This window comes from Coptis chinensis, chromosome 1, assembly GCF_015680905.1.
Source record: "Coptis chinensis isolate HL-2020 chromosome 1, ASM1568090v1, whole genome shotgun sequence".
NCBI lineage: Eukaryota > Viridiplantae > Streptophyta > Magnoliopsida > Ranunculales > Ranunculaceae > Coptis > Coptis chinensis.
The window spans coordinates 6,014,653-6,035,718 of record NC_141456.1 but is presented as its reverse complement, the minus strand read 5'-3'; the positions used below and the strand labels follow the sequence as shown (position 1 = coordinate 6,035,718).

The 21,066-nt window shown below is 37.4% G+C and overlaps 4 protein-coding genes across 5 annotated transcripts; 2 read left to right on the top strand and 2 right to left on the bottom strand.

Annotated features, from left to right (window-relative positions):
* The first annotated feature begins 1,903 nt into the window (after window positions 1-1,903).
* LOC147521648 (uncharacterized) lies at window positions 1,904-3,946 on the top strand. The gene is made up of 2 exons (XM_086578623.1): window positions 1,904-2,353; window positions 2,890-3,946. The coding sequence occupies exons 1-2, from the start codon at window positions 2,028-2,030 to the stop codon at window positions 3,719-3,721; spliced, it is 1,158 nt and encodes a 385-aa protein (XP_086434749.1). The 5' UTR covers window positions 1,904-2,027; the 3' UTR covers window positions 3,722-3,946.
* Window positions 3,947-9,205: 5,259 nt separating this feature from the next.
* LOC147521647 (uncharacterized) lies at window positions 9,206-11,256 on the top strand. Its single transcript, XM_086578558.1, has 2 exons — window positions 9,206-9,631; window positions 10,200-11,256. Exons 1-2 carry the CDS (start codon window positions 9,306-9,308, stop codon window positions 11,029-11,031), a joined length of 1,158 nt encoding a protein of 385 aa, XP_086434684.1. The 5' UTR covers window positions 9,206-9,305; the 3' UTR covers window positions 11,032-11,256.
* A 2,555-nt stretch (window positions 11,257-13,811) lies between these two features.
* On the bottom strand, window positions 13,812-14,734 carry LOC147521646 (uncharacterized). The gene is made up of 2 exons (XM_086566093.1): window positions 14,074-14,734; window positions 13,812-13,987 (listed from the first exon to the last, which is right to left on the bottom strand). The coding sequence occupies exons 1-2, from the start codon at window positions 14,732-14,734 to the stop codon at window positions 13,812-13,814; spliced, it is 837 nt and encodes a 278-aa protein (XP_086422219.1).
* Window positions 14,735-15,595: 861 nt separating this feature from the next.
* LOC147521645 (uncharacterized) lies at window positions 15,596-20,881 on the bottom strand. 2 transcript variants are annotated; one of them, XM_086578505.1, is made up of 3 exons: window positions 19,405-20,881; window positions 16,052-16,118; window positions 15,596-15,932 (listed from the first exon to the last, which is right to left on the bottom strand). In XM_086578505.1, exons 1-3 carry the CDS (start codon window positions 19,667-19,669, stop codon window positions 15,656-15,658), a joined length of 609 nt encoding a protein of 202 aa, XP_086434631.1. In that variant the 5' UTR covers window positions 19,670-20,881; the 3' UTR covers window positions 15,596-15,655. The 2 variants fall into 2 exon arrangements, with proteins under 2 accessions (XP_086434631.1, XP_086434594.1); XM_086578468.1 differs by having other exon boundaries at window positions 15,596-16,116.
* Window positions 20,882-21,066: the final 185 nt, after the last annotated feature.

Genomic DNA, 21,066 nt, shown 5'->3' with positions numbered 1-21,066 from the left:
CAAAAGTTTTAATAGAATCAGGTTCAAGAGAGAAGAACCAATCAAGTGCGCCATCCTTAAGACTGGCCGGAAATAGTCGACAGTGAAGATGATCAAATTCAGGAGAACTGTAGAGGGCCAGACTTTGAATGTACCGAGCCACATGCTGACCGGGGTATGTGCTGCCATCATACATTAGGAAGCGTGGCTGGATAAAATATTGAGGAAAGGGTTTATTAAGAACTTCAGCACTGAACGAAGACACGCGGTATGTCTTGAGCATCTTTTGAACAATTTGGGTCGCATCCTTTCTGACTGCACTCTGACCTATCCTATGTGATAATTCGTTAATCTGTTGATTAACCTCGTTGATGCCGTTCTCCGCAACGTTACCGACTGGTTGCTGTTGGTAAGCGTCTACTTGTGCTCGTAAAGCAGCATTTTCTTGCCTGAGCAAGGAAATGCTCTCGTTTGTTAAACCCAGCTGGTCTGCGAGGTTTTGAACTTGAGCTTCGAGGCTAACCATGCTTCGTGGGCTTGAGAATTGTAGGTTTTTGAGTTGGGTTAAGGTGATTTTTCATGGAATCGAAACCACAGACGGCGCCAATGTAAAGGGGTGTTTTGGTTTTCCTTTAGAAGTAGTGGAGAGAGAGGGGAATGAATTGAGGTTTTTGGAGAGACCGAGTTTGCTGATGAGCGAGCTGCCTACGTATCATCTCTTAGTTTTTCAGGGAGAGAGGAATCAGGTCTCACGTAGTTCAAGTAGGTGGTATTTATAGGCTTGTGGAAGTGTCAATCTTAGAGACACGTGTGTCTCTTGCACACGTGTAAGGTGGAGATCGTGAATGAGTGTTGGGCTGGTTTTAGTATAAGTCGTGTGCTGATTGGGAGTTGGCGCGGTAGTCCCAATTCTCGGTGGTGGGAAGTATAAGTAAGATTTTGGTAATGATTACCCCTGGTGGAGACTTTATCTGAGGCGTTCTGTCCCAATTCTCGTTTGTTTGTACTGAGACATCTTTGTTTGTACCACCTACATGAAAGGAGTTGCTCACAGATCGGTCTTGGAGGTCGGTGTCTTGGGTTCGCCTATGCTGCGCACGTATGTCTTCGCAAGGGAGCTGCTCATAGATCGGTCTTGGAGGTCGATGTTCTGAGTTCGCTTATGCTGCGCGTGTATGCGTTCACAAGGGAGCTACTCACAGATCGGTCTTGGAGGTCGATGTCCTGAGTTCGCTTATGCTTCACGCGTGCGTGATATTCCTTAATGAGGATATTACTCCCCTATATTCAGCAAAGGTAAGTTGTTTGTTTTTGTTGGGGTCTTCAGCGTTCAAAGGTACCAAACCGACTTCAGCATTCCGCGCTTCTTTTCTCACTGAACGCTGAGGTTTCCACCTCTACCCTTTCATAACTTGATAACCCTTCCACAATGTAACTCATCTTTTGTAAGAAGCATTGAGTCTTCGGTAAAGCACAAATTCAAGGCATCATGTTTGTTTGTTTTTTCGTGATACCACTTATGTCTAATTAGTGTGTTAATGTCTCTCGAAATAGCATTGGGATGGGTCATGGGAATGGTGCGAGTAGCTTTTTCCGAATAAATTACTATCAATGGAGACTCAATTCTAGTCAAATTTCGCTCAGATTTGTTTATCTGTTTTCACGCATAGACGTGTTGGAGTTGAGTGTCTAGATCAACTCACGAAAATATTAAGAATTAAGAAATGTTGATTAAGGGGTCCTCTTCAGCTGTTGGTTGGAGAGGAAGATACATGCCAGTCGTCTTATGTGCGAGTTGTGGTTTAGTGGAATGGCTTTGGGCCTTTGGCGTGCCTTCTAAGTTATCACTAAACATGTATTTTGACAGATAAACACCACGACTCAGGATGTAAATTGGCAGTATAGTTTTTAATGGTCAAATTCAAAACCTTGAAACAGTCTAAGAAAAATCATGGAAACGCGACATGGAAAAAATATATGTAGTCCTATATTAGAAGTTTAGTACTGCAGAAAGAGCCTGTGGACAGAATCCAAAGAATCAAATCAAAATGTATGTAACAAGGCCACTTTCTATGTACAGAAAGGATCCCAGCAGCCTTTCAGAACCTCCAACTGAAGGTCCAAATTCAGGTTATATTGTACTCACAGATGAAGAAACAGAAGCAGAAGATACATGTTGTTGGGGTACTTGTAAAGACACTGGTGTTAAAGAGCTTCCATTTCCTCAAAACAAGATATTGAACGTGAATTATAGAACAGGCAGTAGTGAACATAGAAGGACTGAAGTTCACAAGCTTTGGTTCATTCCAGTTCTTGATCAGCCTTTGTCTTCAAATCAGTACTATGTCATTAGAGCCGAAGGCAAATACAAAGGGTATGCTTCTTATTACTAACATATTAGTTTATCATTTAATTTGATTAAAAACGATTTATTTAGAAAATTACAATCCAGTTAGCATGGTACAAAATGTCAAATTAGCTAATATTTCAGAGGGCTGGAAACCAAGCTTTCAGCCAAATAATAGCAAAATTCAGCACATATATAAGACTATGGAACGAGTCGAAGTATATATCTGGTACGCCTCGTATTAGAACTTTGAAATACCAATTTATTTCCGTGTTTGAACTCGCGCGTAAATCAGTTTGAGAATAAAATTTGGAATTTGATGATATATATACAGTAGGTGAAACGTTTTTTTTTATAGACATACGAGCGTTAATTCATCTGCTTGAGGATCCAAAAAAATGAATAGCAATTATAAACCTCTAGTCCTCAACACATAATTTGAGGACGAAGAAAAGTGGACAGTGAAATTATGTGTAAAAGAAAAGATATGGCAAATACAAATTAATTATGACCAAGTATTATCGGCCATTTGTTTTTATTCAAATTTCAAATTTTTTATGCAGGCAAGCATGCACTTGTTCAAAAGAAGAGGATATGTCCACATGTTGTTTCTGCAGATGTGTGAAGGACGTTAACCCGAGAGCTTTTGATCATAGAGACATATATCAACAAGTGCAGATATTTAAGCGGCGCTATGGATATTTGGCTAAGTCCATAGCTACCGATGGATTTCCTCCATTTTTCCTTAGAAGAAAAGGTTGGACTGTTTTTACCTCAAGTTCATTCCAAAACCAACTGAGTGAAGCACATGGCTTAAATTTTTCTCTAAGAAAAAGCCTCCCTAAATTTGACTTTACAAATTCCAATAAGCGTTCAACATCTGTAGTTGTAGGGAAATGGTACTGTCCATTTGTATTTGTTAAGGAAATTGGACTAGTAAAGGATCAGATGAAGAGCTCTTTATATTATGTGATGACTCTGGAGCAGTGTTGGGAAGAGATCTTTTCCTGCGAAAACAATAATAAAAGCAACACGGTCAGTGTAAATGTGAATGTGCAAAAGGAAGTGAATTCACTCTTTGGGGTGGAAGCTATGAAAGATGATACACATGCACGGGATGGAACAATATGGTATAACAATGCTGGCCGTGGTGGAGGACAGTTAAGCTTGGGTTTGAGTATAGCTATTGTAGAGAAGATGAGAAGAGTGCAAGAAATGGGAGGGTGGAGAGATGTGAATGTTGAAAGGATAGAGGAGTTTAAGGGAGAAAAGGGTTGGAAAAGATTTGGTTGTTATGTGTTGGTGGAGAGATTTGCTTTGAGCAGATTGGACGGGACCTTGTTGCTAACTTGTGATTTTAGGCATAACCATCAGATTCAGAGCAAATGGGAGTGACAGTTCCTTAATTTATTTGTTGATATCAAAGTCTGTTAAATATGTGATGTCCAACGATTCATCTCCTTATGATATTGTAAATTTGTGATTCTGTCAAATTGTCTGAAGTGTTTTATATGTGTTAGCATGTTACTATGTAATTTCATTGGTTTTATTATTCTCTTGACTATATTCGGAAAAATAAATGGAAAGGCTGCTACAGGGAGCTATATTATTTTGAGTAAACTGATAATGATTTTGTTAGTACCACCGCTCTTTTCTTAAGTCAAAGAACAAATTAGGCAATGTTCTGTTTTGCAGAACATAGTAGAAGCAGTACTTGGAGGAAAAGAGATGCAAGTAGTTGCATTAAGAATAGTTGGTTAAAGATCCATGTTTTATATGGTTAACATTGTAGGTTCACAGGACACTTTGTTAGACTTGAGTGGAGCACATTACTTCTACCAGTGTTACATTCAAGGATCAATTGATTTCAGTTTTTGGTAATGCAAGATCACTCTATGAGATAAGGTCCCAAACTCTTTGAAAAATATAATAGTTTTTGCTTGCTGCTTCGCATCAGAGTTCGGCTGTGGAGAGCACACAAGGTTTTCTTTTGTAAAGTGTACAATAAACGGGACTGGGACGATATACTTGGGAACAGCTTGGGGTATATTTTCAAGAGTGGTCTATTCCTTCTGTGACTTGGATGGCATTATAAACCCTTCGGGCTGGATGGACTGGGGAGACCCTTCAAGGAGAGGGTAATGATCCTTCCCTTAATAAACTTCCAGGAGTATAATTTATTTTCCCGAAATTTCGTTTAGAAATTCTTTTTATTTAGAACTAATCTCTCTTAAAATCTACAAGACTGTGTGGTTAGGGGAGTACAAATGCAAGGGAAGAGGAGCCGATTTAAGGAGGCAAGTGCCATGGGCCATATCATTCAGAGATGAGGAAGCGAGACCATTTCTGGACAGGAACTTTATTAACGGAGACCAATGGCTACAATTGTAGTCCTTTTTCATGGTGTCACATTGAAGGGGTGATTCATTAAGTCTAGAGGGCATATGGAACCTGTAGATTGTAGTGGATGGTGGTGCAACTATTTTTTATCCGGACTGTAAATTTCTTCTGTACTATTTTCTCAATAAATGGGAGCATGTCAATTGTTATGATTGGTTTGTTAGCCATAGCAATCAGCATGGTTTCAACTGTTAGGGGGGCAATTGGTATGTAATCCTAAGTGTAATACTATAGTATACTGAAATTGAAGCAATGAACCTTCTTATTCAGGGGGTGTTGATGTATAACGAAAGGATACATGACATTTGAAGAAATATTACTTTTGATGTTGTACTGTGTACATAATTTAGCTGATTAATAGATATGATCTAAGCCATGATAAGACAAGGTAAGAATAAAATTGTTTCAGTGTAACAATGCGGTATGAGTTTATGCATGTACCCAAAGTAACTAAGTCTAGCTACGCCAAAATTATGAAATTCGACGAAGATGTTAGATGCATGACTCCTAAAAGGCTAAAAGCATTGTTAAAGTAGAATATGTTTATTTCCATGCGTCATTAAATCATTTATTATCAAACTTTTCGTTTATTCTTCTGATTCATCTATCAATTTACTCAATAATAAGTCATATATGTAGTTTTTAGGTGGTCCTCTTGAATAATTAAAATAAATTATTTATGATTCACGTTATTCCGATATCTTTAGATATATATTATAGCTATACCCTCTTGACTCTATTTTTTGGAGTTTTCATAGAGACTTCAACTTTTGTAAAACATTTTGCCGAATTATGGGTAAATATGAGAGAGAATTTGAAGTTTATGCATACTCCAAAAAAAAAAACAAAAACAAACATTAGATTATGTTAATTTTGCATAACACTTTGTACAAGCAATAGCTTTGAAGTTTTTTTTTTTTTTTTTTTTTACTATTTGTTGCAATTTCTAACTTCAAATATTTCTAAATTATAGAATTTGTGGCAACGATGAAAAAATGGCTTGGAGTTTCTTAGTAATTTTGAGGAAAGGAGGAGCTCACAAGTGAGGTGGATGACGCTGAACTAAGGCGCGCCAAGTTGCTACAAACCATTTTTGCTATTTTTTTTTTATAAAGATGGTGATGGTTTTGTTGAAGCATTGGAGGTAAAAAAAGTATTGGACTGTTTGGGTTTAACTAAAACATTTTCTTTTGATTGAGGTAAATATAAGTGCACCATTGCTATGATAAATGACATGTTTTCTACATCTATTTTGATTGAGCTTTGCGTGCTAGAATATTATATTAAATTATCAATTTGACATTATAAGCTTCATTGATTGATTTATCTGTATCATTAGGGGTTTATTAAATAAGAAATGATGTTCAACATGCTGATGGTTATATCCAGTAGCCTGTGTGAGTTTTTTCAACCATAGCTTCTCTCAACACACTCGATCTCAAATTTAGACACAAACCAATAGTGAGCATCAGAATATGCCAATAGGACTCGTTTTTGGCCATTGAACTATTTATGAGCTTTTCCATGACATCGAGTTGGTTAACTACTCCTGAATTTATGAAATTATTTAGTTTGTTATGCCCTTTCCAGATGCAAATATGGTGCATGACTTGCTTTTTAAGAGTTTTGTTTATCATTGTATTTTTTGTTTGTTTTGGTAAAAAATAATTTTACACGTTTTGATTCTAGCACTTTTTTTTGCTATTGAAACAACAATATAAAGTTAGTTCATGGGCAAGGTTGCAGGATCAAATTCACGACTGCAAGGATCCTTTTATTTGTTTATTTTGTTCAATACCATCTATCTGCAATCTCTTTTTTCCTGCTTTAGGGTCTAAAGTCGATTGGTTTGATTTGTTGTTAGTGACTGCTTTTACAATAGTCCATGATATGTTTGGTGTATGATAGGAAAATAGCTATATGATAGCCAAGATATAGTGATTTGTATTCCATTATTTGTAGCACATTATAGGGGTGGGCAATGGGCCGGGTCGGGCTAGCCCGGCCCTAAACATTTAAAGCCCTTCAGATATTATTAGGGTTGGTTGGCCCTAAAGTCGGCATAGGGCGGGTCGGCCGGCCGGTCACAAGTCTAAACCTCAAGCCACGACCACGACCTCTAGCCCTCTTTAAGGGCTTTAGGGGTCGGGCTTTAGGGCCGGGCCTATATATTTTTTTTTTTACTACATCGGTTTTAAACTCATTTATATTACAAAAATGTACAATAATCTACAAACTCAAAGTCCAACCAATCTAGTAATAATCCCAGATAAGTCCAAAATTTAAAATGCACATCCACAATCTAATGAACTCAAGTACATCGAGAGTTCGAATTTGTTCTTCCTTGTACTCAAACCTCACTGAAATTACATTTAACATTGAAATACATAAACAAATAATTATATTATCATTTTAAAGGAAGAAGTAATAGATATAAAGAAGAAACATAATAGTTTTGGTTAAGAGTCATGGAAGTTGTTAAACTATTTGTAATATCATAAATTATTTCTATAATAGATTCAAACAAATATAATATTACCTTTCTTCTAATTTAAAAGTGATTCAGGCTTTGTATATGGAAATGAAAATATTGGCTTTTGAACAAGTGATGGAGAAAGGTTTGAGATTACAAATGTCATTTTTCCTCGACAAAGGGTGTTTTTTTGGTTTCTATGTTACAAATGTCTGCTCGTATTTTGCTTTTAATGGTGTGGAAGGAAACCTTTAGTTTTAGACTTGGCTTGGATGTGAATAAAAATATAATTTATAAGAAATAAGTGAGAAAAGAAATTGAGAATAATAAGTTATGGACTTTGACTGATGATCAAAGGAATAAAGTCTTATTTTTATTAGGCTAGTGCTTTCATTGTTCTTCACGTTTGCTTAAGTTGACAAGTTTTTGTTATATAAAACAAGTTATTGGAAGTACCACTTGGGTGTAAGTGATAAATTACAAAGGACAATGTTATTTTAATTGAAAATATTTAACAAAGAGTTGGACAATTATGGTATGTGTATTTATAGTGAAAGTATGAAATAGGGCCTAGAGGGCTTGGTTAGGGCTTGGTTGTGGTCGGGCCTATGTTTTAGAATCTTAGCCCCAGCCCCACTTACTAGAAGGCATTAGGCATTAGGGCCGGCCCTAAACTCTATGAAGGCTTTAGTTGTGAGGGCTTTATAGGGCTTAGGATCGGGTCGGTCAGAGCCGGGTTAGGGTCGTTAGGGCCAAATTCCCACCCCTAGCACATTAGCAATGGCTTGATGCTTTGCTTGCAATGTTGATGGCTTCTCAGTGAGACCTCAAGCAATGGCTTGAGCTTTGCTATTATTGGTTAAATTTCAGTATTTACTCATTGATGTTTTGGATATAAAATTTATATATATCTCAATATTCGCTTATTGACTTATAGTTAGATATGACATAGCTGGTTATGTGCAACTCAACAATAAGATAATCATTGTGCGCAATGAATATAATTTGGTTATCGCTTAAACATATGGTATGTTTTGAGTGTTTTATTATTTGATTATTGCGTTATATTTTGATAGTTTATAAAGGTGAGGATGATAAAAAAATGTTATTTAGAACAATAATAACCCAAAAATAGAATCAAAACTTTAAAAAAAAAAAAAAAAGAATAACATAAATCCTTCAAACAAAGTATACATATATTATAAACAATGAATCATTAGCTATCAATATACATATATTATTTATTCAAGTGGATTTTAGGTTTTTGAGTCATTAGCTATCTATGTAGCAAGTCTGGGCATAGGCTGGGCTAAATGACTCGTATTCAATAATTTTAGGGAGACCCACTGTGGAGACCGTTTTTAGTGACCTGCTGAGGTGTCCCTCCCTCTCACACGTGGAGTAATAAAACCGCATGTCTATACACGTGGGTAATAAAACCGCATGTCTATCCAATTCGCTATTCATTCTTCTCTGATTTGGAGAGAAGTTCTCTCCAAGTCTTACCAAAAGTCCAAAACATCTATTCTTCTGTAATTCCGTTTCAAACTTTTATCCCCACCCACAATCTTCTCGATTCTTTGTATTCTAAGTAGTGGGTCAGTGAGAAATAAAAATAGGAAAACCAGAAAAATTGTTAAATAGGAGAGTAAAATTAAGATTCAATGGATCACTTGATTGATTACTTTATTCTAATTATCAAAAAATTTGTCTAATTTGGAATTTATTAGGGTCTAATGTGTGGATGGGACAATGGGTATTGTGTTTTTATTTTTCTCTTTTTATTTTTTATTTTTTTTGTTTGTTTTGTCACCCGGAATGGGTTTTGTGTTTTTATTTTTCCCTTTTTTTAATTTTTGTTTGTTTTGTCACCCGGGAGGGACACGTCTGCAGGTCACTAAAACCAGTCTCTATAATCGCTCCCCCTAGAACAACTCATAGTGATCGTGACGTTAAATTGGCAGTATAGTTTTGACTGGTCAAATTCAAAACCTTGAAAACGCGGCAGGGAAAAATCATGGAAACGCGACATGCAAAAAATATATGTAGTCCTATATTAGTTTAGAACTGCAGAAAAAGCCTGCGGACAGAATCCAAAGAATCAAAATGTATGTAACAAGGCCACTTTCTATGTACAGAAAGGATCCCAGCAGCCTTTCAGAACCTCCAACTGAAGGTCCAAATTCAGGTTATATTGTACTCACAGATGAAGAAACAGAAGCAGAAGATACATGTTGCTGGGGTACTTGTAAAGACACTGGTATTAAAGAGCTTCCATTTCCTCAAAACAAGTTATTGTACGTGAATTATACAACCTACAGTGGTCAAAGTACAATTACTGAACGTGATAAGCTTTGGTTCATTCCAGTTCTTGATCAGCCTTTGTCTTCAAATCAGTACTATGTCATTAGAGCCGAAGGCAAATACAGAGGGTATGCTTCTTATTACTAACATATTAGTTTATCATTTAATTTGATTAAAAGCGATTTATTTAGAAAATTACAATCCAGTTAGCATGGTACAAAATGTCAAATTAGCTAATATTTCAGAGGGCTGGAAACCAAGCTTTCAGCCAAATAATAGCAAAATTCAGCACATATATAAGACTATGGAACGAGTCGAAGTATATATCTGGTACGCCTCGTATTAGAACTTTGAAATACCAATTTATTTCCGTGTTTGAACTCGCGCGGAAATCAGTTTGAGAATAAAATTTGGAATTTAATGATATATATACAGTAGGTGAAACGTTTTTTTTATAGACATACGAGCGTTAATTCATCTGCTTGAGGATCCAAAAAAATGAATAGCAATTACTCAATTAGAAACCTTAAGTCCTCAACACATAATTTGAGGAAGAAGAAAAGTCGACAGTGAAATTATGTGTAAAAGAAAAGATATGGCAAATACAAATGGTATTGACGTGTCCCTTGATTATGACCAAGTATTATCGGCCATTTGTTTTTAACTTTTTATTCATATTTCAAAATTTTTATGCAGGCAAGCATGCACTTGTTCAAAAGAAGAGGATATGGCCACACGTTGTTTCTGCAGATGTGTTAAGGACGTTAAGCCGAGAGCTTTTGATCATAGAGACATATATCAACAAGTGCAGATATTTAAGCGGCGCTATGGATATTTGGCTAAGTCCATAGCTACCGATGGATTTCCTCCATTTTTCCTTAGAAGAAAAGGTTGGTATGTTGATACCTCAAGTTCATTCCAAAACCAACTGAGTGAAGCACATGGCTTAAATTTTTCTCTAAGAAAAAGCCTCCCTAAATTTGACTTTACAAATTCCAATAAGCGTTCAACATCTGTAGTTGTAGGGAAATGGTACTGTCCATTTGTATTTGTTAAGGAAATTGGACTAGTAAAGGATCAGATGGAGAGCTCTTTATATTATGTGATGACTCTGGAGCAGTGCTGGGAAGAGATCTTTTCCTGCGAAAACAATAATAAAAGCAACACGGTCAGTGTAAATGTGAATGTGCAAAAGGAAGTGAATTCACTCTTTGGGGTGGAAGCTATGAAAGATGATACACATGCACGGGATGGAACAATATGGTATAACAATGCTGGCCGTGGTGGAGGACAGTTAAGCTTGGGTTTGAGTATAGCTATTGTAGAGAAGATGAGAAGGATGCAAGAAATGGGAGGGTGGAGAGATGTGAATGTTGAAAGGATAGAGGAGTTTAAGGGAGAAAAGGGTTGGAAAAGATTTGGTTGTTATGTGTTGGTGGAGAGATTTGCTTTGAGCAGATTGGACGGGACCTTGTTGCTAACTTGTGATTTTAGGCATAACCATCAGATTCAGAGCAAATGGGAGTGACATTTCCTTAATTTATTTGTTGATATCAAAGTCTGGTAAATATGTGATGTCCAACGATTCATATCCTTATGGTATTGTAAATTTGTGACTCTGTCAAATTTTCTGAAGTGTTTTATATGTGTTAGTATGTTACTATGTAATTTCATTGGTTTTATTATTCCCTTGACTATATTCGGAAAAATAAATGGAAAGGCTGCTACAGGGAGCTATATTGTTTTGAGTAAACTGATAATGGTTTTGTTAGTGCAGTTATAAAAGAAGCTCTCTTTGATGTTATCATCTTATTGCCAACTTATAATTTATGCACTTCCATAAAAAAACAAGGCTTCAACTGTTGATTATTCTCAAAGAGAGAAAGCATCTCTATGAGCAGTTCGAATTCGAGCAGCAGGTAGGTAAGCTACACTTTCTGCTATTTTTCCAGCTCCGATAAAACCTAATTTTTTAATGTCTCTGTTTGAATCAGCATTGGAGATGACGTTGCCATTTCTAGCGTTTTTTTAGTTAGGGATTATGTTTTCCGAGCTTTTGACCTATAACGAACATGTCTTCTGGTGTAATGCCATCTGATCTTCATGGGCAGCCTGATAAAATGCGTAGAAATGAGATGGCGCGTATGTGTCGTCAGAGACGTATCCTTAATATGAGTGCAGAGCAAATGGCAATTGAGAGAGAGCGTCGTCGCGTTCGCCATAAACAACGTAGACCAAAAATGACCGATGAACAGAGGTTGCGAGAGAGAGAGCGACACCGAAGGTATTATCATCGCTGTAAAGGTATATTAAATATTGGTGTTAGTGGTGAGTCTACCAAGGATAGTCTTCATTCAGGTATGATTACGGATATTGGACAGTTATTTATTTTGCGTTTGCATATTCATATTGCATTATGATCTCGCTCCATCTGTAGATCAAATATATAGCGTGATTCAAAAGCACGTACAATCAGAAGTGGACAGACTTAGTGAACGATCTCTTCCTAGGAGGGAAAAATCTCAACATTAGAGCATCATCAACGCGTTTTCATTTTTCATTTTCAATGTGACAGTCGACAATTTATTTAGCAATTTTCGTCACCAACGTGTTGTCAAAACATCGTTTTGATTTTAAGAATTGTCAAATCTGGAGTCAAAATGGTAAAAAATATAGAAATGTCTTGCACGGGACAACTTGACCCGTCCAAGAGTGGGACGGGACTACTTTTGTCGTCCATAATTTTTTTGTTTTGTTTAATAAAAAATTCAAACAGTTCGATTTTGTACCGTTGGAATTAACGGCTATATTTAGTTCCGTTGGACTGGGCCTATATATATTGCATGTTTGCTTAACTCATTTTTCACCAATTCACTTCATCTTCTTCTTTCTTCTTTTATTCTTCACCAAAATCACAAAATATATTCACAAAGGTTTAGAAGTGGTAGAAATAGTGAAAACCAAAGCCAAAAAAACAGCCAACATACCTATGTTCAAGGCCGTTCAAAAAATTTCACAACTGTAAAAGATAAAATTTTATGTCATAGTTGAATTTTTTATTTCATATGATGCGGTTGTTGGAATGGGCAAAATACGCATGTTTTTTTTTAGAAAATTGCTGATGAAATGAACAAGCATATGAGTCAGCTTGGTCATGTAGGGCAACCACGAACTGGTTGATCGGTTCAAGCGCGTACATCATCCAACATACGGTAAGTTTATTTCAAGGTTATTATGATCAACAATTGAGAATGAATGCTAGTGGTACTAATGCGGATGATACAATGTCACGAGCTCATACTATTTTTTTAACTGTTCAAAAAGAACAATTTAAATTTGAGTATTGTTATTGGATTTTAATTTTAAGTCCAAAATAGAATCATTTCTATCAAACTAGAAGTGATAGTAGTTTAAAAAAACAGAGAACCACTTCTAGTAGTGATGTTAGTGGTGGCATCAGTGATGGATCAACCGCTAATAATAATATTGGAATAGCCAATATTTCGTTAGATGAAGAAAGTCAACCATCGAAGGAAGTGCCCAGATCAGAAAAACGACTAAAGGGAAGAAAGTTTAAGAAAAGAGATGCTGATGAAGTTGCGCACCAAATGATACAAACTCTGGAGGAGGTCAGAGACAATCAACTTACAACTGCAAAATATCTGCAAGAACAAACAGAGCTAAAATGACAAATGTTCCTCTCAATGAAAAAGGAAAAAGAAGACGAAATATTGAGGCTTGAAACATAGAAAGAACAAGATATCATGTTGCTTGATCTAAGCAAGTTTAGCGGTATTCAACTGACATTTTGGAAAGCTAAGTAAGCAGCTATCTATCGTAAGTGGGTTGAACAAGAACAAAGTATTCCTGCTGCTCCTTCTATTCCTAATTATCCAACCTCTTCTACTCCATACATTCCAACCCCTCCTAGTCCATATATTCCAACCCATCATTATCAACAGTTTGGGTTTTTTTCTTCTTCTGGATCAACAAACAGTGCTAGTCAATCTCGTGGTAGGCGACCACGCTCTCCCAATCCATTTTTGAGGGATGAAAATGAAGAATATGAAGATGATGATTTTTAGTTATAACATTTTTAATTCTAAGTATGTTGTAACGTTTTTAATTTCAAGTATGTTGTAACGTTTTTAATTTCAAGTATGTGCAAATCTTATTCAACAAATCACAATCTTATTTAAACAAAACAAACTTGATGAAAGTACACTTAACAGAAAATATAGAAAACACACTTAAAAAACATAGTTAATAGAAAATTCAACTAAGACAAATCAAACTTAAACAAATTTATTAGTTGTTCCTTTGGTTGTGGCGTGCACCATAACGTGCCCAATGATGTTCAACCAGATCATTCTTCAATTGTTGATTAGTAGCTCCACAACGAATACTTAATGTCCTGACTACCATGTTTTGCACAAACAGATAGTCATTACTTTGCATCCCAACTTCATGCCGCAACCGTTCATCTGAAGGTGGTTTCCACTTTGGAATTGTACATTGCGTTCATTCTCAACAATCATGTTGTGAAGTATAATACATGTCTTTATTATACGGGATAGAGCTCCTCTGTCCCACTGACGAGCAGGCCTGCTAACAATTGCAAATCTAGCCTGTAAAACACCAAAACCACGTTCCACATCTTTACGAGCTGCTTCTTGCGCTTTTGCAAAGTTAGTATCTATGGGAGTAGCAGGAGATGAGATTGTTTGAATCAGTGTAGCCCATGGTCGATATATTCCATCAGCAAGGTAGTAGCCCATGCTGTAAGGATTGTTATTAACTTGATAAACACAAGCTGGAGCTGTTCTTCTGACTAAATTATCAAATAAATGAGAATTATCTAACACATTAAGATCATTACACGATCCATCCATTCCAAAGTATGCATGCCAAAACCATAGCTCCTGTACGACTACTTCCAAAATCACAGTCGCTTTTCTAGCATGGCCCAAATGAGTTCCATGCCATGCAGTTGGACAATTTTTCAATACCCAGTGCATACATTCTAAACTACCCAACATACCTGGCCAACTGCGTTCTTCACCTACTGCAAGCAAACCTGTTACATCTTCTTCCGTTGGGCTTCTTAGGTATTGTTCTTCAAAACAGTTGACAACTGAATTGCAGAAATGATGAAGTGATTCTCGAGCCGTACTCTCAGCAAGTTTTATCCAGTGATCCATTGAATCAGCTGGACAACCATAAGCAAGCATCTATATTGTAGGTGTCATTTTTACCAAACCCGAAATCCTAGGCAAACCAAGAGCATCACAAGAAGGCTTAAAATAATCATCAAAATTAGTGACAACTTCCAATATAGTGTTAAAAAGTGGTCTTCTCATACGAAACCTACGACGAAACTTACCTGCTTTATAAGTTGGTCTAGCAGCAAAATAATCAGCCACTAACCGTTCATGCGCACCAACACGATCGCGGTTAGTGTATTCTCTACCATCAACAGATCCACCCCATTTTGGTACAGATAAAGCGTTGAAAGCCGGAATCATTGACGCCACTATAACTGCATCACTTTGCATTTGTTGAACGATTGCGGTATTTTCATCATCATCATCGAAAATTAGTTTACTTACTCTTTCACACCAATTGCTATTATGACTACTAGAACCCATGACAAAATATAAAAAGTTTGACTGATGAGAGGAGATGAAGAAATGATGGATGCTTCACCTGTGATTCATCTGTGATATATAGCGTAGGAAATGGAGGGAAATGATGGACGCGAAAATGGATTGGCGCCATAGAAATGGAGGGAAATGATAGACGGGACAACTTGTGCCGTTTATAAAAAAAAAATGTCTGGACGGGATAACTTGTGTCGTGCGAAATGGAAACAAGAAATTTTATAATTTCGCATTGGTACTTGATTGTTTTTAACCATTTTCATGCTTAAAAGTGTTGATGTGTCACAATGAAAAATGAAAATGCGTTGACATATTCTTTTATCATTGTGTTGTACGTTGAATTTTAATATATGATGTTTCTTTTTTTTTTTTTTTTGATAAAAACTTCATAGATATATTTATATTAAAACCTGCATAATAGCATCCGGAGAATACATATAAAAGTTCGTTGGTCCATATGATCTAGCCCAAATAAAACTCATTGACCAAGAATTACCCGATTCTGAATGGTTCTAAAACAAAAAACGAAAAAGAACTTAAAGAGGCATGAATGCTTTCTATCATAGCATTCCAGGTCCAATTTGAATTTTTTTCAGGCTCCATCAGAATCCTAGTAACTTCTTTACTGGTGCCTTCAAAAGTAGCTTCCACCAGCTGCTTCTGCCTGGCCAAGTTCACTGCAAACTCAGCTGCTAACAAATGTGCTTCAGTTTTTGATAAAGCTCTACTCTGATGCGTAGCTGCAGCAATACACCCTCCATTCCAGTCTCTAATAATCACAGCAGACACACTTGTTTTCTTAGCACACATAAACAAACCAGTGTAGTTTACTTTAACCTTACCGAAAGGAGGAGCAACCCAATTCTCCTCTATGCAAGGTAAACCAACCTCAAGAGATATATCAGAAACGTCACTCTCCCAATCGTCCACTCTTGCCAAGCATAGAAAGCTTTCTCTAAGACAGAGATAAAGTTAGGTTTCATAAAGCTAAACCTACACTCATTTTGATGCCACCATATATTGTACATAAGAGAAAGCATATAGAGATAAATTTTCATAATCTTTGCCTCTACTCTCGAAAGTAATTAAACCAATTTTGTGTTTCAAAAGCATCACAATCCACCCTTAAACCCAGCCAAGAGGAGAACCAGAGCCTGGAAGTCCAAGGACAAGTAAAGAAGAGATGTTGGAAGTCCTCGACATGATTATTGCAGAAAACACGCCAGCTTATCCACAGAACATGATGTTGCTCAAGAGTAGCCCCAGTAGATAATAGATTATTTGCAATTTTCCATAGAAAAAGTTTCACTCTTGCAGGAATTTTCAGCTTCCAAATAATCATAAAATCATGTGATTGTTGAGCAAAAGAACACTGGCCAATATTACTTTCCAGCGCTTTAATAAAATTGAAAGCAGATTTCACAGAAAATCTCCCATTAACTGCAGGGTTCCACATCAACTTATCTGAAGAAGATGGCCTAGCACTGATACTCACAATAGAGTTTAGAACTAGACTAGGAACCAAAGCACGGAGTCCCACACAATCCCAAGAACCATCAGGATTAATGAACTCATTAACAAGAAGATTAAGATCCACCAAAGGTGGCAGAGGCACCACCATGTCAATCAGAGAGCATGGTTTATCCATTACCTTAATCCATTGATCAGTCCAGAATTTCACAGAAGCACCATCCCCAATACTCCAGATAGCCCCCAACTCTACAAATCGTTTAACTTTTTGTAAACCTCTGCAGATAGGAGACACCCCAGAGGAGGGGTTAGCATGATTATGAAGAGTCAGATCTTTCTCATACTTGGCAAGCATAAGATCACTCCATAAAGATTTCTCAGAGACAGCCTTCCACAATAGTTTACATAGCAGAGCTAGATTAAAGAGATGAGAATCTCTAAACCCTAACCCCCCCTCAGCTTTAGGCATACATAACTTATCCCATGTGCATAAATGAATAGCATTACTATCAGCATTATTCCACCAGAAATTACGACAAGCTCTATCCATTTTAGAGGTGATATCAAGAGGTAGATAAAAGGCAGACATAGAGTAAATAGGTTTTGCACGGCAAATGTACGACTGAAACTAGGATAGTCTTGCCTCACTGTGGAAAGCGGTTTTCCTTGCCAATTTGAGATGACCCCTCGTACCTTATCCAAAAAGAAAACCGAAGTCTTGGATTTTTATGTCGAGAAAATAATGGGAGAACCCAAGTATTTATCTCTCACAGACATAGGTCTCACCTGAAGGGTATGCATAATAGCTTCTTGGGTGTCTCGAGAAGTACCTCCACTAAAAAGAATAGCAGACTTATCCAAGTTCACCATCCCACCCGGTGCCATTACAATAAAGGTCCATAATCTTCTTGATTTTGTGAACTTCAAAAGGGGAAGTTTTTCCAAAAACAATTAGATCGTCAGCATAAAGCATATGTGAAACACTAGGTGCCCTCCTCGAGATCTTAATGCCAGAGATATCTTGTGCAGCTTGGGCCCGAAGAAGAAGTCTTGACAAGGCCTCGGTGAGAATGATGAAGAGATAGGGGACAAGGGATCCCCTTGTCTAAGTCCCCTCAAAGGTGTGATAGTCCCAAGGGGAGACCCATTCAATAAGACATTATACTTCACTTTGTAGATATGCGAAAATTCCACTAGAGTTATCCACTTGCTCGAGAAACCCAGTTTAACCATGATAGCAAGAAGAGCTCCCCAATCAACTCGATCATAAGCTTTCGACATATCAACTTTAAGAGCAAACAAACCCAGCTTATTCTTCTTAGCCCTTTTTATCTTATGCACAATCTCATGAACCACTCCTATATTATCCCCAATAGATCTTTTGGGAGCAAAGGCCCCTTGATTAGGTGAGATAAACTTAGGCAGTAAACTTCTCAGCCTATTTGCAAGGATCTTAGAAATAACCTTGTAAGAGACATTACAAAGGCTAATAGGTCTGTAATGAGAAGTATGTGAGGGGCAATCAATCTTAGGAATCAAAGAAATGTAAGTTTGATTGAGGTATATTCCAAACCTGCCAGTATTGAAAAAACATTGTACCATCCTAACTAGATCCTCCCCAACCAGACGCCAATACTTCTGATAGAACATTGCAGGAAAGCCATCAGGCCCCGGAGCTTTCAAACCACCCATACTCTTCAACACCTTTCTAATCTCAGTTCTAGATGGACATCTAGTTAGAGAATCATTCTCAGAGATAGAGATACAAGGGTCAAACAAATCTAGGATGATATCAAGGGAAGGGAGAAGAGCTGAATTTGGTGAAGGTCTGAAAGTATCCTCAAAAGATGAAATGAACTCTTATGCCCACTTCCGATCTAGAAGTAACCCAAAGACCGGCTTCAGTCTGAATTTTGTCAATACTATTCCTTCTCCTTCTGAAACTAGCATTAGAATGGAAGAATTTAGTATTGTTATCAGCCTCCAAAACCATAGAAGTATTTGAGTGCTGCTTCCAATATGATTCCTCCTTTTTGTACAACTCCAAGATATGTTCCTTTATATTTTTAATCTCCACCAGCACGAGATCAGAAACGGGCCAGCCAAAAGAGAAGAGAGAGCAGATTCAGCCTCTTTAATTTGAGAAAAGATATTTCCAAAATAAGTTTTGTTCCAAACCCTCAAAGAGGATTGCAGCTCAACAAATTTAGAGTTCAGAATGAATGAAGGAGACCCATGAACATGAGTCTGCCAACAATGCTTAATCACATCCATACAAGAGGGGTCTTTAGTCCACATCTCATGAAACCTAAAGGGTTTAGGGCCACTATCCACCTTCCCGAAACATAAACGGCTAAAGGCAACATGATCAGAAGAAGGAGTAGTGACATGATCCACCGAAACCAGAGGAAAGAGATTTAACCACTCAACATTAGCAACAACACGATCAATCCTCTCCCTTATATTAGCAGCCCCTAATCTATTATTAGACCAAGTAAAAGCAGGACCATGATAGCCAAGATCAGCCATCTCAAGATCCTCCATCAGGGAAACAAATTCATCAATATACCTAGAGGGTGTGGGATTCCCACCCTCCTTTTCAGACAAACTAGAAATGGCATTAAAGTCACCCAGAATCAACCAAGGCCCAGAAAGAACATTTCTCAAATCTCTCAAATAGTTCCAAACAACAATACGTTTATAAGCAACAGGATCTCCATATATAAAAGATACATGCCATGAAACATTCGAGAGATAATTTAAAAACGTACCCGAGATAGCATTTTTATTCCCATCCACCACTGAGAAAGAAATGTTATCCTTATAGAGAACAGCAAGGCCCCCACTTCTTCCAACAGGATCAACTGCAAACACTTGAGGATACTTCAGTTTATTCTGTACATGCTTCAACTTCTTATATAATAATTTAGTCTCGACTAAAAATAAAACATCAGGATCAAACTTCTTAACTAAAGCTAACACACTACGAATGGCCTCAGAAGAGCCCATTCCCCGACAGTTCCAGGATGTAATCATGTCTGCTTCAGGTAAACTTCCAAAGCCCAACAAACTCACAATTATACAACTACAAAGAAACGGTTACTCAGGTACAGTCTTAGTAGCATAGGCAATTATTGAGCAACCGAAATCTTCTCTGTGCCAACAGCGTACACCCCTACTAACCCACTCGTCTTATATCAAGAAAAACCACCAAGACAAACTAAAATCAGCACCCATACAACTCAAAGCCTTGAACAAGAAACCACAAAACCTAAACTGATGTAAACTTCGGAAAGAATCACAACATAGGTCACACCCGACTTCTCGAACTTCGGTAGGAATAAAACTTCAATCACTTTCTTACCACCATCCGTAAAAGTTATTCTCAAATTGATTGCAACGGAAATATCGAGATCGTCTCTATCTCTCGATTAATCTTTGCGGCAACATCATCCAAAATTGGTGTTTCATGAACTCGGGACAAAAACCGAAAAAGAACTAATTTCGCATGACCCGACCGAAAAAAATCTCGCTATCAATGGAAATCCCCTCACTTCATCGATTCATCCCCCACAAACAAGCAGGAAATCGATTAATTAAGCCTCAATTCCTCTCTGCAAAGCAATTTGTATCTCGTCAGAACCCGATGTTTTTCTCCCCAAAATGCCGCTGATGCCATCACACGCAAACAAAAGATACATCTCCACTGCAAACATATTCGAGAAATGAGGAGAAGCTGGAAAATCAATAGCAATAGACAAATCGGGGAGACCCTCGCGATGGTGAAAGAAAGTGATTGAGTGAACTAGCTGATCGGAGCAGAAAGCATCTTCTTCTTATATAGACTAATCCGGAGTTGGCCTGAAAATGATCAGAGTTGGCCTGGATATGATCGGAGATGGCTCTCTTAAATCCTAACTTCAATTGTGTCTTTATATGCTAACCCACATCATCACCACCAATACTGCAAAAGAGAAGCAAAAACTGGACGACCGGAATCTTTACATAGTTGGCGTGAATCTCTCCGGAAATAACTCTGAAGGGCCGTAACTTTGGGATTCTCTACCACCTTAGGCAGGCACCGCCATCACACTGAGAAAAACGGGGAAAAAATTGCAAAGTTGTTTCCTTTCTAAAGCTCATACCTTTTTACTACAGATCTCGATCAATAAGAAAGCTGGAGGTAGCTTGCCACTTTGCCATCCAGTTAGCACCCCAGATCGAGTACCAAACTCCCCAGATCATCTCTAGTTTCCAATCATCTCTAGTACTAGATACTTGGTAGTGCACTGGTGCCGTCCTCTAAACTTGACACTAAACTAATTCACCTATACATCCATTTCAAGATATAAGTTTTTTGGGTTCAAATTGAACAACTCTTTGATATCACCAATGGCATCATGGAACTCTTCATTAAGTATGTTCACTGATAT

What these genes read in the sequence shown, in the direction of transcription:
- LOC147521648 (XM_086578623.1), top strand. Translation starts at nt 2,028, where the DNA reads ATGTATGTAACAAGGCCACTTTCTATGTACAGAAAGGATCCCAGCAGC. An exon ending in GCCGAAGGCAAATACAAAGG is followed by an intron (nt 2,354 to 2,889) that starts GTATGCTTCTTA and finishes TTTTTTATGCAG; the next exon opens with GCAAGCATGCACTTGTTCAA.
- LOC147521647 (XM_086578558.1), top strand. Translation starts at nt 9,306, where the DNA reads ATGTATGTAACAAGGCCACTTTCTATGTACAGAAAGGATCCCAGCAGC. An exon ending in GCCGAAGGCAAATACAGAGG is followed by an intron (nt 9,632 to 10,199) that starts GTATGCTTCTTA and finishes ATTTTTATGCAG; the next exon opens with GCAAGCATGCACTTGTTCAA.
- LOC147521646 (XM_086566093.1), bottom strand. Translation starts at nt 14,734, where the DNA reads ATGCTTGCTTATGGTTGTCCAGCTGATTCAATGGATCACTGGATAAAA. An exon ending in GGACAGAGGAGCTCTATCCC is followed by an intron (nt 13,988 to 14,073) that starts GTATAATAAAGA and finishes AACCACCTTCAG; the next exon opens with ATGAACGGTTGCGGCATGAA.
- LOC147521645 (XM_086578468.1), bottom strand. Translation starts at nt 19,669, where the DNA reads ATGATTACATCCTGGAACTGTCGGGGAATGGGCTCTTCTGAGGCCATT. An exon ending in GAATAAAAATGCTATCTCGG is followed by an intron (nt 16,117 to 19,404) that starts GTACGTTTTTAA and finishes TCTGTCTTAGAG; the next exon opens with AAAGCTTTCTATGCTTGGCA.